Genomic DNA, 24,653 nt, shown 5'->3' on the forward strand with positions numbered 1-24,653 from the left:
CGGTCACAGCCAGAGCGCCACCTGTGCAGAAGCCATGACGACACCGGAAGAGAGCACAAATGGGAGATTCTCCGAGGTTCTCTCTGAAGCTGAGCAATTAACTAATGGGGGAAAAATACAAATCGCCTCCACTCAAGCGCCTGGTGCACCGAGTTAAAGCCGGGTCAGGCAGCAGCTCCCTGCACTCGGCGAGATGTTCCCATCTCCCGGATGAGGAAACTGAGGCTCTGAGTTCATGTAGCTTGTCTTCCCTCTCCAGGAGAAATCATCCACGTTCTGATAACAAGAGTGACACATTCACTAACACACGCAGGGGCTTACTCCACGCCAGGTGTGCCGTGACATGATTTATCTTATTTTCCTCTGATTCCCATGGGATAAAGCTGTCGCCATCCCTTAGGACAGACAGAATAAGTACAAGAGGGAGGCAGGAGAGTCAGTGTCCGATTTGAAGATGCAACATACAGTGCTGGCTTTGAAGATGGAATGGGGTTTCTAGAAGCTGGAAAAGGCAAGAAAACGGATTCTCCCCCAGAGCCGGCAGGAGGACCTCAGCCCCGCTGATGCTTGGGTCTCAGCCCAGTGAGACCCATTTTGGACTTCTGACCTCCAGGACTATAGGATAATAAATTCATGTAGTTTTAAGCCACTGAATTTGTGGCTACAGCTGCCATAGAAAACAAACGCATGCCCATTTTACAGAGGAGGAGACTGAGGCTCCCCGAGGCTAAGGAGGTTGCATGCGAGCAGTACGGGGTAGAGGTGAGATTCAACGGCACCGTGCTTCTCCTTATAAAAAGCACATCCCAGAGAGCTCAGGGGACGCTGTCTGCTTGCTAGTTGGAAGAGGGGCACAAACTTTCCAGGGTATGCAGCCGGGAGTTGAGCCCAGATCTGCAGGTCTCCCAGAACCTTCCACGGCACTGCACTTCCTGGCTTGGTGTAGGCTCCTGACGGGCAGCTGGTGGAGGTTTAGAGAAAGGGATGAAAAGGTCTGATCAGGCCAGGTGTGGTGGCTCACGCCTGTCATCCTAGCACTTCGGGAGGCTGAGGCAGGAGGATCGCTTGAGCCTATGAGTTTGAGGTTGCTGTGAGCTAGGCTGACGTCACTGCACTCTAGCCCGGGCGACAGAAAAAGGCCCTGTCTCAAAAACAAAACAAAAACACAAAACCCAGAAAAGATGTGATCAAAAGCGGGACGTGAGTGGGTGGCGGGGGCGCCATGGCCTCCTCTGGCCGGTGCTTGTTGACTGCTTTTCCTGTGGGTGTGGGCGCTGGGCCTCGGATCTCTGGTGTCCTGGCCTTGTGAGTCCAGGGTTAGAAGGCCAGAGACCTGGCTGGTGGCTGAACCGTGGGCAACTTCAGTGGCAAAGACACGGGCAGCCAGGCCTCACACCCGTCCGCGAGGGGTGCCTCGTCCACGAGAACCTGTCCCCTGGGCAAGGACCTGTCACCACTTTCCATAGCCACCCTGGCTGCCAACAGGACAGGAACACACGCTCCCAGGAGAGGGGGGACAGCTCAGCTCAGCTCCAGGACCCAAATCCTCTGACCTGGCTTCCTCTGCGTGGGGTAAGTGTCCCCAGCTCTGGGCAGAAGCAGCTTCAACCTACTCCTGTCCTGGTGTTTCTCCCACGACTGGGAGCATCTCTGGCTAACGACAGACACACTCGCGGGGGCGGCTAAAGATTCCCATCTGCGCCGTAGGACGCATGCGCGTAAAACAGGCCAATGCCCTTTGAGTGACAGTGACCTCTAGGCTCCACCCCCTTCGATGGCTCCTGTCAGACAGACAGAAACCAAACATAGCCCTGTCTGCAAGGCCGCGGAGAGATCGGAACACCGGTGCATCGCTGGTGGGGTCGTAAAATGGTGCAGCTGCTACAGAAAACAGTACGGTGATTCTGCAAAAAAAAAAAAATTAAATACAAAATTACCCTATGATCCAGTAATTCCACTTCCGGGCGTAGACACAAAAGAACTGTAAGCAAGGACTTGAACAGATACATGCTACGAAATGGATGAGCCCTGGGGACATTATGCTAATTGAATAAGCCTGTTACAAAAAAAGGCAAATACTGTGTGATTCCACTTCTTTGGGGCAGGTACCTGGAGTAGTCGGATTTCATGGAGACTGAAAGTAGAATGGTGACTGCCAGGGGCTGGGGGGGAGTTAGTGTTTAACATGTTGACAGCCACACTAGAAAAAAATTTTCTTTTCTTGGGGCCATGGTGTTTTATTACAAACATAAAATAAAAACTTTGAAAACAAAACGATCCTTTCTAATTTAGTGAAAAAAGTTATTGTGTATTGTTTTCTGTGCATGAGTTATATGCAACTTGAAAAATGGCTCTTGTAGCTCCCAAGGTGAAGAGACGCATGAGTTACATATGCTTCACGAGGTCCCGGGCGCAAAACTAGTGTGAGTTAAATACAACTCACGTGGCAGTTAAGGTGTTAATGGGTACAGAGTTTCATTTTTGCAAGATGAAAACTGTTCTGGAGGTTGATTTCACAACATGAATGTACTTAATACTACTGAACTAGACATTTAAAAATGGTTAAGATGGTAAATATTGTTAGATATATTTTAACGCGGAAAAAATAAAAATCAAAAATACTTCTAGGCTCTGTGTTTCCTATACACTATTTCCCACCCCCCTTGTTTTTTCCTTTTGAGACAGGATCTCGCTCTGTCACCTGGGCTACAGTGCCGTGGTGTCATCATAGCTCAATGCAACCTCAAACTCCTGGGCTCAAGCGATCCTCCTGGCTCAACCTCCCGAGTAGCCGGGAACACAGGCACGTGCCACCACTGCACTCAGCTAATTAGTTTGTGTTTTGTAGAGATGGGGGTCTCGCTCTTGCTCAGGCTGGTCTCAAACTCCTGAGCTCAATCCTCCCGCCTCAGCCTCCCAGAGTGCTAGGATTGACAGGTGTGAGCCACGGCGCCTGATCCCTACACACTATTCTGCTATACATTTTACTTCCAAATCTGTGTGTCAGATATATTGCACAAAACAGGGAAAATGGGCTGGGGACCACAAAGGAGGGGCTCCCAAACCACCAGAGAGGTGGTTGGGGAAGGCTGCCCGGGGATATTGCCATTTGAGTTGGGTTTTGAGGGATGAGTAGGAGTCAGCCAGACAAAGGCCAAGAGAGAAGAGATTCCCCAGGAGAAACAGGCTGTGCTCACCAGGAGGTGACTGACAGTGCAGATTCGGGGGTGCACAGTGACAACAGACTCAGCAGGTGGAAGGCGGGTGGCCGGGACTGGCTCACACCAAGCCTTACGGGGCTGAGTGAAAACCTTGTCGCCAGGGCACTTAGAACGGGGAAATCACATTTTGGGAAGTTCCTTCCAGCTGCTCCACAGCATCCTGGCTCGAGGCGGGGAAGGGTTTGTCCACACCTGTTGGGTCACGCAAGCCACAGGGAGGCAGCCTTTCTGTGGCCTGTGTGGGTGACCCTTGTTCTCTTCTCTACCCCATTCCGGCCACGGTGACTCTGAAAGATGAACCCTGGGCGCTTCTGGATTTGACTGTCACTGCCCGTGTTTGAAACCAGGCTGAAAAACTAAAGCAATCTACAGGATACAAAATCAAGTCAATGGCAAAGTTCTTTTTTCAGAAAAATAGTTTATTCTGCACATTTCCTGGCAGGCTGTCTGCCCACCCACCGTTCTAGGACAGCAGCTGTTTACAGACTGGTCTTTCCCTTCAAACCCACGGGCGCCTCGCCCGACAGAAAAGCCTGCAGTTCCCAAAGCAGCATCGACTCTCCACTGCCCCCCAACAGGCCTCAGGATGGGACCACAGGTGACCCATCTTTCTCCCATCCTTGCTGTCCCCAAACCCACTTTACTTGCCAGGGCTGTCATTGGATGATGGCTGAACTTTTTTTTTTTTTATTTAAACCTGGACATCCTCAAGCATCCCAGCTTGCAGAGGCTTCCCTGGGCAACCTCGTGGGCTTCCACGTTGGCCAGGCGTAACATTCCGCGACCTCAGCCAGACCTCCCACCATGGCAGCAGGTTGGGGCCAAGTCCCCTGGTCCGCAACTCCAGCCCAGGTGGGAGGGACCCGAGGACCGCAGGCCCTGAGGCTGTGCAGGGCTTCAGAGGCAGGTGCCAGAGGTCGCATCGCAGAGCCCTCCCTGAGCAGACTGGCGTGGTCATCACAGTCTGGTCCTTGGTCACCAGCAGCTGGGGCCCACCATGGACATCAAGCCGACAGGGGAGGAAGCAACAGCAATTCAAGGGCATGGCAGTGACGATCACAACGGTGACACTTGTGCGCGAGTTGGGCCGTGGGTCCAGTGGCGGGCTTCCCCTCCCCCTCTGTACTTGGGCAGGGGGTGCAAGCCCAGGGAGGGTGACCGATCCTGCAGTGGGAGGGGGTGGTCCTTGTTCTCCTTGGGGGGCAGAGGCAGGCAGAGGACCCTGGGCCACATAAAAGACTCCTCCAAAGGCCCTGGAAACTGTAGTCAGGCATCGCATTCATTCTGCATTTGCTCTCTCGAAAAGAGAATCTAATGAGCGTGCTCGGCACGGCCCACCAACGCGACATTCCTAGTGGTTCATTCACTAGGGCCACTTTGGGGAACAAATGCCATTTTATTCTCTTAATAAAAAAATCATTCATACCCTTTCCTGGGCGACTAGACAGTATCCAAAGAAGCATCATTACAAAAATAGATTTTCTCTCTAGTCTTGTCTATATGTTATTTTTCTGTGGCCCATTCATTTGGCTGAAATAGACGAGATGCTTACATCAAGTGCTGGTCTTCGAGTAAAAAAATAAAAGATTCTGTTATCCGATATCAAGAATACCTGGATCCTGGGCACCAAAAAGTGAAAGGAAATGGATGCTTTGGTTCAATTTGTTTCAGTTGATGCAGCAAAAATGTTGTCTTAAGAGACAGAACAGAACAAACTTGCCAGCTATGGAGAGGAGGCTATTTCTGCTTGGAAGGGGCACCCCTGGGCTTCTGCTGAGACAGGAGTCAGCTGGGACCAGCAGCCCTGCAGAAATGCCCAGGACTTTTTTTTTTTTTTTTAAATAAGCAACACCTCACTCCCCCACCCCCGAGAGGGTGTGCAAGTCAGCGTGGTTTCTTGCGCCCGTGGTCCTGGGCATGGCTGGGTGGCCAGGGTCACAGGGTCAGCTGGAGGCCGGGCTCTCCAGGTTAGACAGCAGGTGAACGACCTGGGCCCGCTCGGCTGGGCTGATGTGCTGGCTCAGATACACCACGCAGTCCATGGCGACCTCAGGGTTTTCTTGCACCAGGCTGCGGGGCAGGGGAGAGAAGGCCTGGGGTCACTCCTGCCACTTCATGCAGTGGCCCCTAGGGTGGCAGAGTCCTGTGCAGGGCCACATCCCAGAACCCACAGCTCCCTGTTCCTTTCCTGCTGTGGTCCCCATGGGGTGATGGTCCCAGGGAGCGGAAGGGACTAGGGACTAGGACTAGGGACCAGGGGTCAGAATGCCTTGAGGTACCACTGTCGCCAGCTGTGTGATATGACCTGAGACAAGGCACTTCCCGCGAACCTCAGCTTCCTCCCCCAAGTGGGGTGCCCTGTGCTCTGCTACCTGCTTCCCAGGGGACCCCATGGGCAGGGGAGGCTGGCCCCGGCAGAGAGGCCAGCAGCCTGAGCCTGGCAGCCAGAACGCAGGTTCTGGACCCAGCCCCACCTCGCCTGGACAGTCTGCACCGAACCCGGCAGGGAGGACGAGTGGCAAGTGACTCACACCTCCTCAGAGCACCCCGCGCCCGCTCTGTGCCTCGCCCTGCCACTGTGCTGGGAGACTGGGCACAAGAGGGTGCTGTCTCTCTGCTGGGGGGCCAGCCTGACCCCAGGCTGTGGACCTCAGTGCATGAGGCCAGGCCCGAGGCCCTGGGACTACACTCAAGGTCCCAGGGGACTACACGCAAGGTCCCAGGGCCCGCTGTGGAGTCGGGCAGCTGGAGGCGGCCACTCACTCTTCGATGGTCTTAAGGACGAAGTCGTGTTTCAGGCACTTGATGTTCTCGCGGATGGTGGAGTGCAGGCCATCCTCCGCCTGCCAGTGCTGCTCCAGCCATTGCACGACCACCTGGTTATTGTCCCACAGGTAGGCCTGGGGAGGGGCGCACGCGGCCTCAGAGAGCGGCCCTGCTGCCGGGCAGGCTGCCCCCTGTCCCAGGCACCCCCATGCCCGCTGGCGCGCCCAGCCCCCGCCCAGGCCCACCTTGACGGCGCCCTCCGACTCCACGAACCAGCGGCGCAGCATGGACTGGATGTGCACGTGGCTGAGCGGGCCGCTGGCCTGCAGGATCTCCTGCCGGACCTGGTCCTCCAGGAGGAGGCGGCGCAGGCGCCAGTACAGGAAGGTGCGCGCCGTCTTCCACTCCAGCACGTCCTGCGGACAGGCCCAGGCCTGAGCCCCAGCCCGGCCAGGGCAAGAGGCGCCGGCCCTGGCTCTGACCACACGCCGCCAGCGGCTGTCTGGGGCTGGGCCCAGCCTCTGCGCCCATTTCCCAGGCAAGGAAGCTGAGGCTTGGGGGGGGGGGGACGACGGCACCTGCTCAGGAAGGGGCGGAGCCAGGACTTCGCCGGGACTCTAGACTGGCTATAGGTGAAGAAATGTCCCCCATACAAACCTGGCGGCCACCTGCACCTCTAATGACACAAAACACAGGCTCACACAGAGGCTCAAGCCGGCTGGGAAGGACAAGCTCGGGACTCGGCGGCCGTGGGAAGCCCTTGGGGACAGGTGCTGGGGCAGGGCTGTGGCAGCCGGGGGCTGGGCGCACACGGGCAGGGCGCACACGGGCAGGAACCCTGGCTCCAAACCCGGCCCAGGTCCAAACTGACTGAGGGGTCATAAACACGGAGCGATCAGGTGAGTGGTCCCCAAACTTTGCTGCCTATTGGAATCTCTCGGGAATTTAAAAAAAAAAAAAAAGCCCTACTGCCTGGCTCCCACCCCAGGTACTTGGACTTGATCCGTCTGGACCGCCACCTGGACGTGGGTTTTTTTTTTTGAAGCTGCCCGGGGGACGGTAACGTGCGGCGCTTGGCCCATGCCCAGCCCCTGTGCTGGAGCCCGGGCGCCCCGCGGCCACCCCGGCCACTCACGGAGATGACGCCCTTCTCCAGCATCCTGCCCGGCGTGTCGTGGAGGTCGGCGAACTGCACCGCCACCTGGTGGTAGATGGGGAGCAGCAGGTCCTCGCGCGCCCGCAGCCGGCCCTCCAGCTCCTTGCGCTCCGCGTCCGACAGCTCGGGCGCCCCTGCAGGCAAGCAGCGAAGCTAGCCCGGCGATCCCAGCAACCTTGGAAGGCGGCCTGGGCTGGGCTGGGCTGGGGTGTTCTTTTTATGAGAGGGCACGGACCTTGCCCCCGGGAGAGCTGCGAGCTCCGATGCTGATGTCACCCTTCCATCGAGTGGAGTCTCAGAAATGCACGCACGAGTGCAAGACGGCACTCGGCATGCAACCGCCAACGTGCCCTCTGTCAGACCCACTGTGCTTGTGGGGTACCACTGATTGCCACTTTAATACATATTGTAAAATGTCATAAGGGAACACTGTAGGAAGCTCTGTGCGGACTTGACAACACAGATGAAACAGACAAATTGCCTGAAACACATAAACTACCAAAGCTTACCCAAGAGGAAACAGATAACATAACTAGCCCCCTACAGAATAAAGAAGTTGAATTTGTAGACTAGAATTAGAAACCTCCTGCCGATGATGTAAAGAAATACTGCCAACTCTACGCAAACTCAGAAAAGAGGAGGGAACACTTTTCTAGCTTATTCTATGAGATCAGCATTACCCAGATACCAGACCAGACAGAGAAATTACACACACACACACACACACACACACGTCGTAATGAATCTTGTGAATAGCACAGTTATGAAGACACTGCCATCTCCTATGGACATTTAAAGAGAATGACATTGAAAGATTACAAGTGAAACAAAGCTACCACCATTCAAGCAAAATTGGTAAAATACTTTATATCTGATTAGGAATTCTAAAGGAACATTTTGCCACCAAAATTATGATGTTTCTCATTGGCCTGAAATACTTGAATTGTTTTATTTTGTGAGTGCTGAGAAATAAATTCACTATGGCATTATATATATATATATATATATATATATATATATGTATTTTTTTAATGTGAAAGAGCTTGATTTAGAAATGTGAATATCTAAAATATCTCATAATTAGTGCAGCCATGCTTTGTTTTGTGCTTATTTTTAACATACTAGAATCCCCCAGCAGGCCAGGCTCAGTGGCTCACACCTGTAATCCTAAGACTCTGAGAGGTCAAGGTAGGAGGATCGCTTGAGCTCAGGAGTTCAAGACCAGCCTGAGCAAGAGTGAGACCCCATCTCTACTAAAAAAAATAGAAAAATCAGCCGGGCATGGCGGCGCATGCCTGTAGTCCTAGCTACTGGGGAGGCTGAGGCAAAAAAGGATCGCTTGAGCCCAGGAGTTTGAGGCTGCAGTGAGCTATGATGAGGCCACTGCACTCTACCTGGGGTGACAGAGTGAGACTCTGTCTTAAAAAAACAAAACAAGCCTCTAGCAACAGAGCCAGCTGGGCCTCTCATGACCTCTGAGGGATGACACCTTTGGGACCCTCTTACCTAGCTGTTCCATCAGCTTCTTGTAAGCTGGGTCGAGCCTTCGCATGGACTTTATCAGATCTTTCTTTCGGAACTTAATCTCCACCGTTCCCTCTGGCTCCAGAACACCCCCCCTGAAAAGAGAAGAGGCAGGGATGGGGGTGTAGGAGGTGTCGCCCAGCAAGGGACAGCTCGTGGCTTGGAAGAAGTGGGTGGCAAGAGAGCCAGGGGACTTGGGTGTCAGTTCTCAGCTCCGTCACCGACACACTGCGAGCCCTTGGGCAAGTCACTTCCCCTCCCTGGGCCTCTGTACCTATATCCACAGACAGAGAGACTGAGCCAACTGTTTAAAATAATACTTTCTGAAGTCTGGAGGGCCATTTCAGGGCCAAAAGGTTCTCCATGACAGCATAACCTCCCTGCTCTTCAGCCACTGTCCTTTCTGACTTTGCTAATTTCTGCTCTTCTAGAGCTGGGGGACTGTTTCTGATCTCTTTAAAGCTCATAAAGGCACAACCAGAGGCCAGCGAGGTCCTGTCCCAGCCACCCTCCTATCTCTCCCCACCCTTTTGCTTTAGACAGCTTGGAAGCCCTGTGATAGGTAGCTCTGAGCTTCCTGGTAGCCAGAGTGAAAAGTTAATGATGACACCATTCGAGTACTGCTCCGTATCCTGTCTTCCTGGAGGATTGGCCTCGGCAGCCCCCCAATGAGGGTACAGGCGCCCTGAAGACAGGGCAGGCTCAGTTCCTTTGCCACCATATCACAATGATTAGCATAATGCACAGCACATAGGGCATATAGTAGGTACTCAATAAATACCCATTGAATTAATGAGCATGGGGCCGGGCGCAGTGGCTCACGCCTGTAATCCTAGCACTCTGGGAGGCCGAAGCGGGCGGATTGCTTGAGGTCAGGAGTTTGAAACCAGCCTGAGCAAGAGCAAGACCCCATCTCTACTATAAATAGAAAGAAATTAATTAACCGACTAAAATATATAGAAAAAATTAGCCGGGCATGGTGGTGCATGCCTGTAATTCCAGCTACTCAGGAGGCTGAGGCAGGAGGATTGCTTGAGCCCAGGAGTTTGAGGTTGCTGTGAGCTAGGCTGACGCCACGGCACTCACTCTAGCCTGGGCAACAAAGCGAGACTCTGTCTCAAAAAAAAAAAAAAAAAAAATGAGCATGAATGAGGGAGTGCACATAGGAACGGTGTGCCTATGTTTTGGGTAGAACTACTCTTGAGGTCTTTACATCTTGTACAGCATATAGTTTTCACTTGGAAGCCATCAATCATGGTGTTGCAAGCATTATTGCCATTTTCCCTTCTATAAGAGTCCCTGGGATAAATTCCTCCTCAAGAAATGCCAAGGCCGGGCGCGGTGGCTCACGCCTGTAATCCTAGCACTCTGGGGGGTTGAAGTGGGAGGATTGTGTGAGGTCCGGAGTTTGAGCCCAGCCTGAGCAAGAGAGTGAGACCCCGTCTCTACAAAAACTAGAAAAATTAGCTGGGCATGGTGGCACATGCCTGTAGTCCCAGCTGCTCAGGAGGCTGAGGTGGGAGGATGGCTTGAGCCCAGGAGGTTGAGGTTACTGTGAGCTGTGATGATGCCAGGGAGACAGAGAGAGACTCTGTCTTCAAAAAAGGAAATGCCAAGAAGGTTTCTCTCTCATGAAGAACTGATTTCTTCTCATGCAAGTATTCATTCAGTTATTTGTTTAGCCAGTATTTCCTGACCGCTTATAGGAATGAGGAACTGTGGTAGGCCCTGGGTCACGAAACTGAACAAAATAGCCTCTACAGAAACTCATAGCTTTGGGAGAAACTCAGAGTCTAATGAGAGAAGAACAGCTCATCATATTTCCCTTTTCATCCTGGCTGCTAGGAAACTCATGTGCTTTTAGTCTTTCCTTTTTATGTTTTGATTGCAAACTTCCGTGGGAAGGAGATGAGCATAACCTTTGAAAGAAGATACAACATTCCTCCACCACCTTGGGGCTCCAGCTCCTTACTCTCTTGGGAAAATCCAATCGTACACAGACTTAGTTCCCGACTGGTAAAACTGGAGGTCCTCCTTCCTTCAGAAACTCAGGATAACCTTTGTGATCCCCAACCAGTGGCTCGAAGGTGATGGGGCTCAAGACTGGGAGGACAAGAAAAGGCCAGGCCAGGCTGAGGGCGACACACTCACCTGCTCTCCTTGTCTGCGTACATCTCTATACACAGGGGGTTGATGGTGGCGTCTATGACCACCCAGGAGCCCCCCCGGAGCTCTGCGTAGGGTGGGATGTAGATCAGGACAGGCTGCTTGTACTTCCTGAGGCCGTCCACTATGTAGGCTCCGAACTTCAGCACCTGGTCGTACATGTCTGAAAAGCACAGCCAACTGGTGGCTTAGGCGACTTCGGGCCCTCCACTCACCTTCGTGCGAAGCCACCGTCCTGATCGTCCCGGGGTCCCAGAGACAGCCTGCTCAGCTGGGAGGCTTGCAGAGCCCTGGCCAGGGGTGGGGAGCACAGATGGCTCCCCAAGTGGCTGTGTGATTCTGGACAGGTCACTCACCCAGCAAGGCCCTGGGTGTCCCTATCTGTGAGGGAGGCACGGGGAGTGACCAGTCTCTGGGATCCTCGCCCGTGACTGCCCCCAACATGCCCTGCCGTTTCCAGCACACGGATCCTCCCCCATACCCCTTTCGTCCACCAACACCCCCCCAAGTGCCCAGTGGCCCTGCGCGATGCCGATCGCACAAAAATAGCATCCACAGAGTCACCCCACGTGCAAAGGACTCGCTCGCACGGTCCTCACTGTGGCTTCTCGCATCGGTCACCCCCCTTTCACAAAGCAGGGAAACTGAGGCTCAGTGAGGGCCCCAGCTAGCAAGGATTCATGGCAGATCCAGCTCCTCCCTCCAGCTCGGTCCTCAACACCCCGCTGGCAGCCGTTGTCTCTCGAAATGCCCTCAGGGACATAGAAAGCTCACTAAGGTCACACGAGGCTCAGCGCAGCCCCTTGCGGCAGGCAGGGCAAATGCACGCCCTCCCTCAGCACCTTACTAGGCGGGAGGCGTCTGCCCGGTCACTTCTGGGGCTGCCCTGCCCGCACGCTGCGACCTCTGCAACGTCCCTCTGCCTCCATCCCCCGAGTCCTCATCTGTAAGATGGGACAACGGTACCTGGACCGCTTCCTGGGCTCAGGGCTGTCGAGATGTGCCCACCCCAAGGCAGCCTCGTGACGGGGGGGGCTTACCTTTCATGCCCCCCGAGAACCCCCTCCAGTTGGCGAAGATCAGAAGAGGCAGCTTCTCCCTGCTGAAGTCCTCGATGGCCTGGGCCGTCTTGTAGGCCGAGTCTGGGAACCACACCTGGCCCGCCTGCTGGATCACCTGGGACACAGAGCCGCCTGCATCAGGCGCCTGTCTGTCCCAGGGCACAGGGACAGCCACTGGAGCCTGGCCCGGGAGGGCGAGCAATCCCATCCGTGTGGGCGCCGCTAGCAGAGCCCGGGCTCAGAAGGAGGGCCATGGCCCGGGACCCCGATAGACCCTCACGCTGCAGCCCAGTGGGGTTCCGTGGTCCCCATGTCAGGCTCAGACAGGTACTGAGCTAGCCGGCGTCACACTGTTCCTAGGACCCTGCTCTGTGACTCCTGGGCTCTGCCCAGCATGCTCTGTGGCCTAGCGCAGGAACAGCAGCAGGGGCAGGTCGGGAGGCAAACCTGGGACCTGTACCATCCCCTGAAGACGGAAGATGGTGCATGGCACTCATTGTGCATCCCACAGAGAAAGCGCCAGAAAAACAGGCACCAGCCCCCCGGGGCCAAGGACCACCGGGTCCCCCCTGCTTCTCCCCCCCTCTGAGCTGGCATGGTGGGTGTGGGACCCCCACCCCCAGCACCCACCGTCATGGGCAGAGCCAGCTGCACCAGCAGCCGCAGCTCCCCGCCCCTCACCTTGACCTCGGAATCCAGGTTGGCGGGGTCCGCCGGGACCACCAACTCCACGGAGCGCGTCTCTACGGCGATCACTCCAACGGGGATCCCACCCAGCCTGGAAGGCGAGCACAGGTGAGCCAGGCCCCGGGTGGCACCCCAGGCGGGTCTCGGAGGCACCTGGGTTCCCCCGGCCCCAGCCATGGCATTTCTGGGTGCAGGCAGGGGAGGATGCTATTTTTAATCTGACAGATCGTTTTATTAAAAGGCAAAGGAAATGCCCCAAAGCGCGAAGAGCCTCCCAAGTGGGCAGACCTGTGGGTCTCCTTATCAGGGCAAGAACTGCCACAGGAAGGTTGGGACAGTGCAGAGTCTGGAGCAGCAAGGTCCACTAGAACCTTCTGTGACGAAGGCTATGTTCTCTGCGCTGCCCAATGCGGTAGCCACAAGCTGCACGTGGCTGCTGAGCACGTGAGACGTGGCGAGTGCCACTGAGGAACAGAAGAGGTCACCCTGTTTCACTTTAATTCACTTAAATGTATTTCCTTCCTTCCTTCATTTATTTACGATACAGGGTCTCACATTATAACCCAGGCTGGAGTGCAAGAGGCACAATCATAGCTCACTGCAGGCTTGAACTCCTGTGCTCAAGTGATCCTCCTACCTCCACCTCCCAAGTAGCTGGGACTACAGGCTCACCTCACCATGTCCAGTGGATTATTTTTAATTTTTTTAATTTTTTGCAGAGATGGGGTCTTGCTATGCTGTCCAGGCTAGTCTGGAACTCCTGGCCTCAAGCAGTCTTCTCACCTGGGCCTCCCAAAGTGCTGGGGTCACAGGCGTGATCCAACGTTCCTGGCCTTCACTTAAATTTAAACTTCAATCATCACATGTGGCCAGCAGCCACCACATGGGACAGCGCAGGTCTAGACACCAAGCCACACTTGGAAAGGGACGAGGGACGTGACCCTGACCGAGATTCAGCTTAGAGGACTACGACAAGGGCTCCTGCCCGTGGCCCTCCCGAAACGGAATTCCCAGCATGCGGTGTCTGTGCAATTTTCCAGAGAGGGCACCCAGGGCCACGTTCCGACTCCCAGGGGAGTCTGTGGCCCTCGTGGCTGGGGGAGTGACCAGAGGGGAGGGTCCCAGTCCCAGAAGGAGGTCACCTGAGATGCCTTCTAAGGCCACAGACAGACAATTCAGATTTAATAAGGAGTTCTAATATCCAGAAAACCATTCCCACAAATTGAATTTTTTGTTCAGAAAATCCTGGAGCCAGGGAGAAAATGTCCCTGGTGGCCCCCTCCCCGATCCTCAGGCCTAATGCCCGGGGTCCCGATGCCTGGAGTGGCCAGGTGTATGCAGCCTGCTCCCGTCCTCCGGGTTACCTCGCTCGTCCTGTCACCACGGTCTGGGCCCAGGGTGCCATGATTTCCTTGAAGCTGCCCTGGTCGAAGAATCCGCTTTGCCAGGCTCCCTTCAGAGCTGCGGGCAGAAAGGCATGAGGCCAGGCCAAGGGGCCGGGGGAACGAGGTCCCCAGGGAGCGCCTGGCTGGGGAGACCGTTCTGCACCCTCTCTAATGACAGCCCACCTTGAACCTCATGGCCCAAATGCCCCTTCCCCCCCAAGACTACACAGATCCCCACCCCTTGCCAAAACAACAAAAACAAAAACAACAAAACAATAAACACCAAAATAAACAGGGCTGTAAAAAATATGCAAAGTTAGGAATTCAGCCTATATGGAACATCCAACCACCACCAACTTCCTATCAATACCTAACACCCCGAGACCCTAATCACGGGCTCCAATTTCTATTCCCAAGAGGCAAAGCGAGCTGATGGATGTCTCCCGGAATGTGGGATTTCAGGGAGGGACCACCGACTCGGAGAAGTCCACCCCTGACGCGCTGGCGGCTGTTGGCTGCAGCTTAATCATCATTAAACCGGGGAGAAAGTCTTCAATTTCCCAGAGAGAGAAAGAATATTATGATGTCAACTACAGCCACCGCTGGGGAGGAAACAGTGACTTTAATACTCTCCGCGGTGGCAGTTTTGACAAGGAGAGGGGAGTCAGACAGGTGAGGGGTCGCAAGGTGCAGGCATGGGAGGCCGGGCGCCACAGGGAGACAACATCGGGGAGAAGGTGAACATTTTTATTTTTTATTTTTTTGAGACAGAGTCTCACTCTGTTGCCCAGGCTAGAGTGAGTGCCGTGGCGTCAGCCTAGCTCACAGCAACCTCAAACTCCTGGGTTCAAGCAATCCTTCTGCCTCAGCCTCCCAAGTAGCTGGGACTACAGGCATGCACCACCATGCCCGGCTAATTTTTTCTATATATATTAGTTGGCCAATTAATTTCTATTTATAGTAGAGACGGGGTCTTGCTCAGGCTGGTTTCGAACTCCTGACCTGGAGCAATCCGCCCACCTCGGCCTCCCAGAGAGCTAGGATTACAGGTGTGAGCCACCACGCCCGGCCAACATTCTTTAATTGAGATGAGGAGCCCCTTGAGATAGCTGAAGAGAGCCACAGGACTCCTCTCGCTGGCCGGAGTCCGGCAGGCCCCTGAGGGTCACCTCTCCCGCGTTGCCTGGCTGGAGGACCTGCCGGTGTCTACGGGGAGCGGCACGTGAAATCCTAGACTTGGGGTACGGTGACCAGGAGCTCAGCTTTCCCGTCCTGTTCTGGTTGCTCAGAATGAAATAATATACTTCCAAGAGATAAATCCTTCCCTCTCTGAGAAAGCAAGAGGAATGTGTGTGTGCATGTGTACATATGTGTTCACACGTGTGTGTGTGTGTGTGTGTGTGTAGAAGAGGGCAAATTGCCCATTTTGGATAAACTCACGGAGAGTTCCTTTGTGAAGGTTTAGCCAAAGAGAGAGAGAGATCCCCAATGTTACCCCGGGGCACTTAGTGGAGGGAGGTCATGACCACCCCTGTACCTCGCTTCCATCTATTAGCCCCAGAAACCAGAGGCTGTTTCTATCCCTTCTTGGTCAATGGCTCAAGAAAAGCATTCGGTAAAATCTTTATTCCTCCACCCCTCCTGCATATGCTCTTGGGGTACTTCTCTTGGATATGGGATTAAATATTAATGCTTCTACCTAAGTGCTCCTTTATCCAAGGCCCAGGAAAGAAACCCAGGACTCAGGACCCAGGCAAAACACTTTAGGACTTACTTGGGTGAGGCCTTCCTGCAAGCATCCACCGGGGGTCATAGGGCGCTCTGGATGGGAGGAATTCAATTTCTCTGTCAATGGGGTCAGTAGGTGTGATGACAGGGACTGGGCTGTGATTATCCTAAAAAACAAAGCCAAGTTTCCAACTCAGTCTCTGGCGCTTGTCAATAATGCCCCTGCTCTGCTATTTGTGCTGTCTCCTTTGACTATGATTGTGCCTAGTTATGTAGCAATATCCCCTCCCTAGGACTCTGAAGCCACTGTTGTGATTGGAAAATGCCAGACAAGGATTGGCCATCCCATGGATTCTTTTGAAATCTAGTTTGTGAGCTCCTGCATGGGCTTCAGGGTGGGGATGGATTCAGGGACGTTGGGAAAAGTGAAAGAAAGGCGGGAAAGGGTTGCTACCGCTACATAAGGCTAGATGAGAGGAAAAACATGGTCTAAGAAAGAAAGAAAAAGATAGACCAGCTGCAGATAGTGGTAACGGTTGGCATGCAGATGGCGAAAGGGGCACTCGGGAATAACAACTAACATTTGTGAAAATATTTTAAATTTGAGGATTTTTGGCAGAAGGTCCGGAATGAGCTGAACTCTGGAAACCAACCTTTCAGAGATAATTACGATGAAGAATAATGACCTCACTCATCTGTACAGAACGTCACAGTTAACTGTGTCCACTATTATCTCACTCTTAACACAACTGTTCAGTAGATCTCCTACGAACCAGGCAGGACAAGCATCGTCACCAAGCATCCAATGACTGAAGAGGCAGTTCCCCAAACGTCTGCCTAGCGGATGTCAAGTTAACGAAGCCCCACCTGAACTAACTAGTCGTCACCATCATGAGTAGCAGGTGGGGGTGGCCTACCAAGTTCTGAGCTCTAAATAGCATTGCACTTCATCACCATGACAACACCATGGGCTAGGTGCTGTGATCATGCCCACTTCACAGATGAGGAAACTGAGGCTCAGAAAGATTAGGAGGCTGGGCCAGGGTCACCCAGCTACTGAGGGGGAAGCCAGGATTCAAATCTAGCTCGAATGTTGGAATATTGAGGGTTCTCTTATTGTCCGACGCAGGCTCTGTTGTCAAGGGGAAATGCTACCCCTTTTTAAAGGACCGATAGACAGCCTCCTTACAATGGCATTAGTGCAGCCCAAACGACAAAGAACAGCTAGGACAGGGCTAGGCGTCAGAGAGCGAAGAAGGAAAGAAAAATCCTCCCCAGCCACATTTGCAGGGCTTCCTGCCCCGCACTCAGGATGTGACAGGGACACAATTAGCAAATGAGCTTGATAACAGAGTCTCCCAGACTCCAGGGAGGATACTGTACCTTTGGCATATAAGACAGCCACTCCAGGATAGTATAGACCCCCTCAAAGTCATCCGGCACGGTGATGTGGGACACGCCGTTATAATGCATGATCTGCACGCCCCCCAGCTGGTTGTTGGATGTGTAGACCTCTCTTCCCAGGACCTGCTTGGACACGACATGGTTAGCAAAGTCCTGCCCGGCTCAGGGCTCTCCTGCCTGTTCAGAAACCATCTCACTCAGTGGCTCTCAAACCTGGCTGTACTTTAGAATCATCTGGAAGATTTCAAAACTCCCAAAGCCCAGGCTGCACCCAGGCCAATGACATCAGAATCTTTGGGACTAGGACCCAAATGCATCAATGTTTCATTTTTTTAAAATTTCCAGACAATTCCAATACACAGCCCAATTTGCAAACCAGTGACACAGCTGACTACTTTGGCCATCTCAAGAGCAAAACGCAGCCAGGCACGGTGGCTCACACCTGTAACTAGCGATTTGGGAGGCCATTGTGGGAGGATCACTTGAGGCCAGGAGTTTGAGACCAGCCTCGGCAACGTGAGACTCTGTCTCTATAAAAAATTTAAAAATTAGCTGGGCGTGGTGGTGCAAGCCCAGCTACTCAGGAGGCCGAGGCAGGAGGATGGCTCGAGCCCAGGAGTTTGAGGTTGCAGTGAGCTATGATGACGCCACTGCACTTCAGCCTGGGTGACAAAGTGAGACCCTGACTCAAAAAAACACATTTTTTTGGTAAATGTCAGTAACACAAGGAGTTGGTGCCTAAAACTTTTTTTGGCTCCAAAAAAAAAGGCCCAGAAAATTGCAAATTGGAAGAATAGCTCTCATATCTACAGGAATGGGACCTATCGAGAACCTCCCCGCTCCATCAGAGGGCAATGGGAATGTTAACAAGACCTCGGCCCCCACCAATCCCCTCCCCCTCGGGAGGCGCCTTCCCTGTCACCTTGTTGAGAGCACCTGCCCCCGTGAGGATGATGTGGGAGTTCTCCACCTGGATCACTCGCTGGCCCAGCCTCACCAAGTAGGCCCCGATCCCAATCGCTCGGCAGGTCACCTGCAGGGAGAAGAGGCCTTTGGAATTCCCGAGAGTGGCCCGGCACCCTGATCTCCACGGCAGGGCGAGCCCGGGGCCCGCCGGGCACGCACGGCCAACGGCAACCTGACTGGGGGCCGAACGGCAGAGGCGAAAGCCTATTTCTCAGCCCCCTCCCCACCCCCCGCGTGAGCTTGGCTTCCCATCTGGCGAGAACACGGCCCACAAAGAGGATCGTCGTCAAGATGACCATCAGACTCTACTGAGTGCCTGGGACACCAAGAGGCCGGTGTGTCGCTCCCCCGAGCTCAGCCATTCGTGAGCAATCACAGCCTCTTGCAAAACCACAAGGACGTCTGTGAGTGCGGGTACAAGCTAGTGGAAGCCCGAGAAAGTCTGTACTGACAGTATATTGCAGCAACATCAACTTCCTGGTCTTGCTAAGGTGCCATGGTGACGGAAGGTGCTGTCACAGGGGAAGCTGGGGGAAGGGTTTATGGGGATCCTCTATCTTGAAACATCTGGTGAGTCCAACTATTTCAAAATAAGAAGACGCCTATCTATGAACCGTCTAGAGAACAAGCCTATTGAAACTCATTTTCAGGTCAAAAAAAAAAAAGAGAACAAGCCTAAGCAAGGCACTTACGGCCAGCATCAGCTACCTTAGAGGCGAAGATTTAACTTTTCATGTAAAAATAAGGCCTTGAACGACAGTTTAATCATTAAAGAGTACTATTGCTATTAGGTCATTAAATATGAAATGTCCGATTTCAAATCAAAAGTTTAGTTTGTTATATCTCAAGCAAGCAGCGGCACAATGAAAGCGTGCGCCTAAACTAGCAACACGGCGTTGCCATCTTAGGGCAGCTTGCTTATGCCGGCAGCAAAGCAGCCTGGAGGGCGAGTGGCGATGAAATCGTGAAAGGTTTTTCATAGCTTGTTGAGAATTTAATATTTTTCCGTGCAAGAAGTGGTCCCAAGCCTGGAAGAAGTGGTAAGCAGTCGGTGCAAGGTCCGATGGCGGATGACAGAGGGTTTCCAAGTCCAGCTTCCGCAGTGTGAGCAGCGTTGTTTTTTTTGCAACACGTAGCGTTGCAAGAGGACTGGCTTGTGTCTAGTGACCAATCCCGGCTGCTTAATTGCAACTGTCCTCATCATTTCGTCCAATTGGACATCCGCTGTAATTGACCCACCAGGTTTTGTCAAGCTGGAGTGGATAATGCCAGCGCTGGACCACCAAACAGACACCATTAGCTTTTTCTGATGACTATTCAGTCTTGGACTGTATTTTGGCATCTAGTCTTTTTCCAGCCATTGTGCTGAATGCTTGCAATTGTCAAAATGCATCACCCATAACAATACGGGGTAGAAACGGTTTGCCTTTATGTTGTTGTGACAGCAAAGAGAGGCAAGCTTCTAGATTTCTCTTCTGATGTTTGTTTAATTCACGCAGTGCCCATCTATCCAGCTTCTTTGTCTTGCCCATTGCTTTCAAATGGTCCGATACTGTTGGAATAATAATATCAAATCTTGCTGCTAATTCACAAGTATGCTGAGATGGATTTGCTTCCACGGCGGCTTTCAGCTCACCGTTATCCACCTTGGTCTCAGGTCCCCCACCTGGCTCATTTTCAAGATTGAAATCACCAGAATGGAACTTCTCAGACCATCCATGTACTGTGCATTTATTAGCCACATCCTTCCCAAACACTTCGTTGATATTTTGAGCCGTCTGCGCCGCACTGGTTCCACGACAGAACTCGTATTTGAAAATAACACGAAGTTTTGACTTATCCATGGTCAAAGTGAAATGTCAGAGATAATCGACTCTCAAACTCAGCACTTAAGAAAATCGGACATTTCATCATACTTAATGACCTAATGCTGCTGTCGCTGCTACTACTGCTACGAGACACAGAAAATATTTAGCAAGCCCATGGGGAGGGGATGGGGCATGCCAGTTACAGTCAGACACAAGTTCTTCCAAACGCTCAATACCACTGAGATAAGAGGAGATTGGACCCTGATCCAAATAAGGCAACTATAAAAAGGTATTTCTGAGATAACTCCTAAAACAGAAACCAAAACTGGGTTCCGATGATATTAAGGAGTTGTTGATTTTGGGGGGCGGGGGTGTAGTAATAGTATCACAGTTATGTAAAAAAAAGGAGAGAAAAAGCCCTCATCTCCTTATCTGTTACAGATCCACCCTGAAGTATTGCTAAGTGTAAAGACGCAATGGGGAACTGGCTTTAAAATATTCTAAGCACACGGCGCTTGTCATTGATCCTCTCTACTGGGACCATTTGAAAGTCTCTCTGACGGAGAGCTGAAAAAGAAAAGGAAGTAGGAGGGACTCACCAAGCTAATGGTGACGACCTCTTCGTAAGCCAGGGAGGACTCCCCGGCGATTGTGCCCGAGCCCCTGAGATTCTCCACGCCCAAGCCATCGTCCTTCCCGATGACATCCGTGATGACATATCTGCCAAAACCCAACACAGGTGAAAGACCGAGCTCTAACCCAGAAAGCCCCAAGGACCCGAGGCAGGAAGGACGGGGCAGTACGGGGAGAGACCGAAAGTGGAAAAGAAGCCAGAGGCTAAAAGAAAGCAGGGAACTAGAACCCTCATGACGGGTGCTAACATTTCTAAAAGGGCAAGTACAGCATCAAAAACTGTCACCCTGTCTGTCCCTTGACCTAAGATATCTGCCTGTTCAGAGGCTGCCTTAGTAAAATGTCACTCCACCCCACATTCTTCTAAAAGCGTATCTAGAATGGTATTTGGTGCTACAGAGAGATGGGGGTACACAGCTGAAGCCTGTTCACAGTCAAGATTCCATGACCACGTAAGCCTGTCCAGTGAAACCCGTTAGAGAGTCACAAAGCACTTCAGCATGTTAAAGGTTCTGACAAGTCCTGCACAGTACAGACGCTTACTAAATCTCATTTAACCCAGTAGTTCACAAACTCATCTGACTATGGGAATTTTTTTTCTCTCCCACATATCACTAACTAACATTCCAGAAAACCCAGTCTAGGAATTCCTGATTTAGTCAGCACCACTAAGAAAGACACAACTGCCTTGGATGTCCTCAAAGAGCAGATCCCTGCCCTGCCCGTATCTTCCCACCTTGCCAAATCACCGCTGCACCTGTTCGGCTAATTTGGTCGTAAAGTGTGAGCTTGTGGCTCGTGGGACATCCTGAGAATTAGACCCAATCTAATTCTCCCTGCAGGACGTGCTATTTTTGTGGAAGGGGCGACTCATTTTCGAATGACAAGGATGGGTTCACCCTGGAGAATGTCCCAAATGTTTAAGTCATCAGTGCCCCCCCCCATGGAAGCTTAGGGGTTCCACTGTATAAACCACCACCACCCCACTTGAAAATATCGATCACCACAAGCCCGGAGGAAATGAGACAGATTCCCTGTTACCAACTGATATGAGCCATGAACAAAATTAAGGAGCTACCCGATGAGTCATTTACCTGGATTCTCCTCCTTCCTCAATGTGTTTACAGTGGACGGAGTTCAGGGAGCTGATTCTGGTGTAGTCTTGCGGGCTCAAGTACAGGTACTTAAATCCCTTAAAAAATAGACTTCAGTGAGGCTATGAATCCAGTTAACTGCACTGACAGCCACTGTATTTTTTAAAAAATGTCAATATGGTAGGGGTAAATGTTAACATGCTAATAACATGTCAATAACACTTTAATATGCCTGATGTTAATACCATGTTAATAATAGCTATCAGCTGAAGGTTGGCTTTGAGCTAAGTCCTTTCCACCCATCCTTACAACACAGCCTCATGCTTTTCCTGGTTTTCCTGAGTCACCATTTCTCAGTCTTTTCCTTATTGCTTCCCTAAGGAGCCTTCTCAGAAATTTTAATTCAATGAAATTTTTTTTTTTTTTGAGACAGAGTCTCACTTTGTTGTCCAGGCTAGAGTGAGTGCCTTGGCGTCAGCCTAGCTCACAGCAACCTCACACTCCTGGGCTCGAGCCATCCTCTTGCCTCAGCCTCCCGAGTAGCTGGGACTACAGGCGTGCACCACCATGCCCGGCTAATTTTTTCTATATATATATATATATTAGTTGGCCAATTAATTTCTTTCTATTTATAGTAAAGACGGGATCTTGCTCTTGCTCAGGCTGGTTTTGAACTCCTGTCCTTGAACAATCTGCCCGCCTCGGCCTCCCAGAGTGCTAGGATTACAGGCGTGAGCCACCGCACCTGGCCTAATTTAATGAAATTTTAATATTAAAGATATCCTGTTTATGTCCTGTTTACGTACCCTGCATGCATATATATGTACACAAAAATATTTTAATGCCACCCCAAAGAAAATTCCCCCCCCCGGGGGGGGGTGATGTTTAATATCACCCCCCACCCCAAGAATGCATGTATTGGTTGGAAAGAATGACTATCCTCGATCGATTCTCACATCCTAAAATGTGTGCTGTTATCTCATTCGTCTTGCCCTTTTACCGTAGCTCCTCTGCGCACCTGCTGATGACCCTTAAGAACTCTCTGAGGCCGGTGGCAGCGTATTACCTGCATTCAGGAGAAGCTCAGCAGGTACCAGCTCAGCCTTTGTAAATTTTATTTCATTATCAACCCCCTAAGGAGCGTTTTTAGACAATTTTTTTTTCCTAATCACCACCCTCCCCACCAATGAAATTTTAAAACCACTGCTACACTGCAAGGTAGTACCCATCTACCTGCCCTTTACATGGAAAAAGAGTAAGATTTGTTCCCGCCCTCTTGCAGTTGCTATAACCCCGACTGCAAAGACGTGAGCAGAACGGAATCCCCCTGCCACGCCAGCTTCACCACGTACTTTCTGGGGGTCTTCTGGGTCCACCCAAGCCACCTGGAACATGTGCTTGATCTCCTCCGCCATGCCGATGCGGGCCCCGCTGTTGGCCGCCACGTAGATTTGGGGGATGCCCTCTGCCCGGGCCATCTCGGATGCCCGCAGGTACAGAAGGTCCTCCCCTGGGCCAAAGGACCCGATGCGGAAGGTGATGTCGTTGCCGATGACAATCACGTCCCGCCCTTCTGGATACTCCTGGGTCTTTAGCCTCATTTTGAAGGCCACCATGCCTACCTAGCAAGGAGAGGAGCGCACAGGGAAGAAGAGGCTGTTTGTTGAGGGGCAGCTTTGCGAAAAGGGTGAGTGTGGCCGGGGCCGGGCTCTGCTGAGCGTTACCTCGTTTCCGCCAGGAAGCCGGTTCATCTCCACCAGCTGGCCCTGGGGGTCCAGCACTAACTCAGTATACACCAGGATGTCTTTGGGGTACTTGTCTGGGGAGCCCCACAGTTTAAAGAGAGCCTGGGGAGAGCGGAGGGAAGAGGAAAAACTCGAAGTCATTGGATGGAGATGATCTGTCATGATTTCAGTGTGAATTTTCTAGTTCCTTCTTTTTTAATCATGCAATATTTGAAGCATACAAAAAAAAAAAAAAAAACCCTATGTAGAATAATAAATAAATACCCAGGCAAAGCCAACTGGTGGCTTTGTCAAATCTTAATATTTCTATAATTGCATAAGATTTTTTTTTCTTTTTTTCTTTTTTGAGATAGAGTCTCACTCTGTTGCTCCAGCTAGAGTGCCATGGCGTCAGCCTAGCTCCCAGCAACCTCTAACTCCTGGGCTCAAGCGATCCTCCTGCCTCAGCCTCCCAAGTAGCTGGGACTACAGGCATGTGCCACCAAACCCGGCTAATTTTTTCTATATGTTTTTAGTTGTCCAGCTAATTTCTTTCTATTTTTAGTAAAGATGGGGTCTCACTCTTGCTCAGGCTGGTCTCGAACTCCTGAGCTCAAACGATCCACCCACCTTGGCCTCCCAGAGTGCTAGGATTACAGGTGTGAGCCACCACGCCTGGCCACTGCTTAAAATTTTTTAAAGAAATAAGAAAAATGCAGTTGAAGCCCCTGGTATACCCTCCCCCTACTTCTCCCCACCCTCCTCTCCGCTCCACCCCTGAGTAACCGTTAGCGACTGCCAGTGCTCAGCACGGTTTCTTATGTCTTTACTTTGTCATTCATGCATACATTGAAAATGCACAGTATTATTTAAACAAACTTTAAATAAACGGCACCATCCTGGACACATCCTTCAGCAACTTACGTTTTCTACTCCCCGTGATGTTTGTGAGATTTTTCTGTGTTGATAAATTTAGCTCTTGAGCCCTGCTGTTCGGTTTTCCATGGTATGAATATACCACGAGTTATTTACTCATCACCACACTTAGGAACATGCAGGTTGTTTCCAGTTCTACGCTATCACCCAGGAGGCTGTAATGAACATTCTTATGGCCTCTTCTTAGAAGCAAGGCTGAGGGTTTCCCCAACACACACACCCAGGAGAACTGCTGGGTCCCAGGAAATGTGAACCTTCAACATCACTTGACATTATCGAATAGCTTCCAAGTTTTCCGAACCCCTTTACAAGCCCAGTGAAAACATACAAGAGCTCCTTTGCCCCATACATTCTCCAACATTTGGTTCTGCCAGATTTTTAAATGTCTACCCAT

General features: G+C 52.0%; 1 protein-coding gene across 2 annotated transcripts in view; it reads right to left on the reverse strand.

Moving 5' to 3' along the window:
• Window positions 1–3,619: 3,619 nt before the first annotated feature.
• Window positions 3,620–24,653, reverse strand: part of ACACB (acetyl-CoA carboxylase beta) — a 105,780-nt gene continuing 84,746 nt past the window's right edge. For both annotated transcript variants that reach the window (XM_012756613.3, XM_012756617.3), the window contains 16 exons: window positions 23,324–23,446; window positions 22,952–23,221; window positions 21,600–21,697; window positions 20,472–20,592; window positions 18,021–18,131; window positions 17,078–17,221; window positions 15,741–15,861; window positions 13,946–14,042; window positions 12,576–12,672; window positions 11,874–12,009; window positions 10,819–10,996; window positions 8,650–8,762; window positions 7,123–7,277; window positions 6,233–6,403; window positions 5,985–6,121; window positions 3,620–5,291 (listed from right to left, as the gene is read on the reverse strand). In XM_012756613.3, the coding sequence (XP_012612067.2) occupies window positions 5,165–5,291; window positions 5,985–6,121; window positions 6,233–6,403; window positions 7,123–7,277; window positions 8,650–8,762; window positions 10,819–10,996; window positions 11,874–12,009; window positions 12,576–12,672; window positions 13,946–14,042; window positions 15,741–15,861; window positions 17,078–17,221; window positions 18,021–18,131; window positions 20,472–20,592; window positions 21,600–21,697; window positions 22,952–23,221; window positions 23,324–23,446 (2,199 nt within the window). In that variant the 3' untranslated portion in view covers window positions 3,620–5,164. The remainder of the gene's footprint in view (window positions 5,292–5,984; window positions 6,122–6,232; window positions 6,404–7,122; window positions 7,278–8,649; window positions 8,763–10,818; window positions 10,997–11,873; window positions 12,010–12,575; window positions 12,673–13,945; window positions 14,043–15,740; window positions 15,862–17,077; window positions 17,222–18,020; window positions 18,132–20,471; window positions 20,593–21,599; window positions 21,698–22,951; window positions 23,222–23,323; window positions 23,447–24,653) is intronic.

Source organism: Microcebus murinus, chromosome 22, assembly GCF_040939455.1.
Source record: "Microcebus murinus isolate Inina chromosome 22, M.murinus_Inina_mat1.0, whole genome shotgun sequence".
Taxonomy (NCBI): domain Eukaryota; kingdom Metazoa; phylum Chordata; class Mammalia; order Primates; family Cheirogaleidae; genus Microcebus; species Microcebus murinus.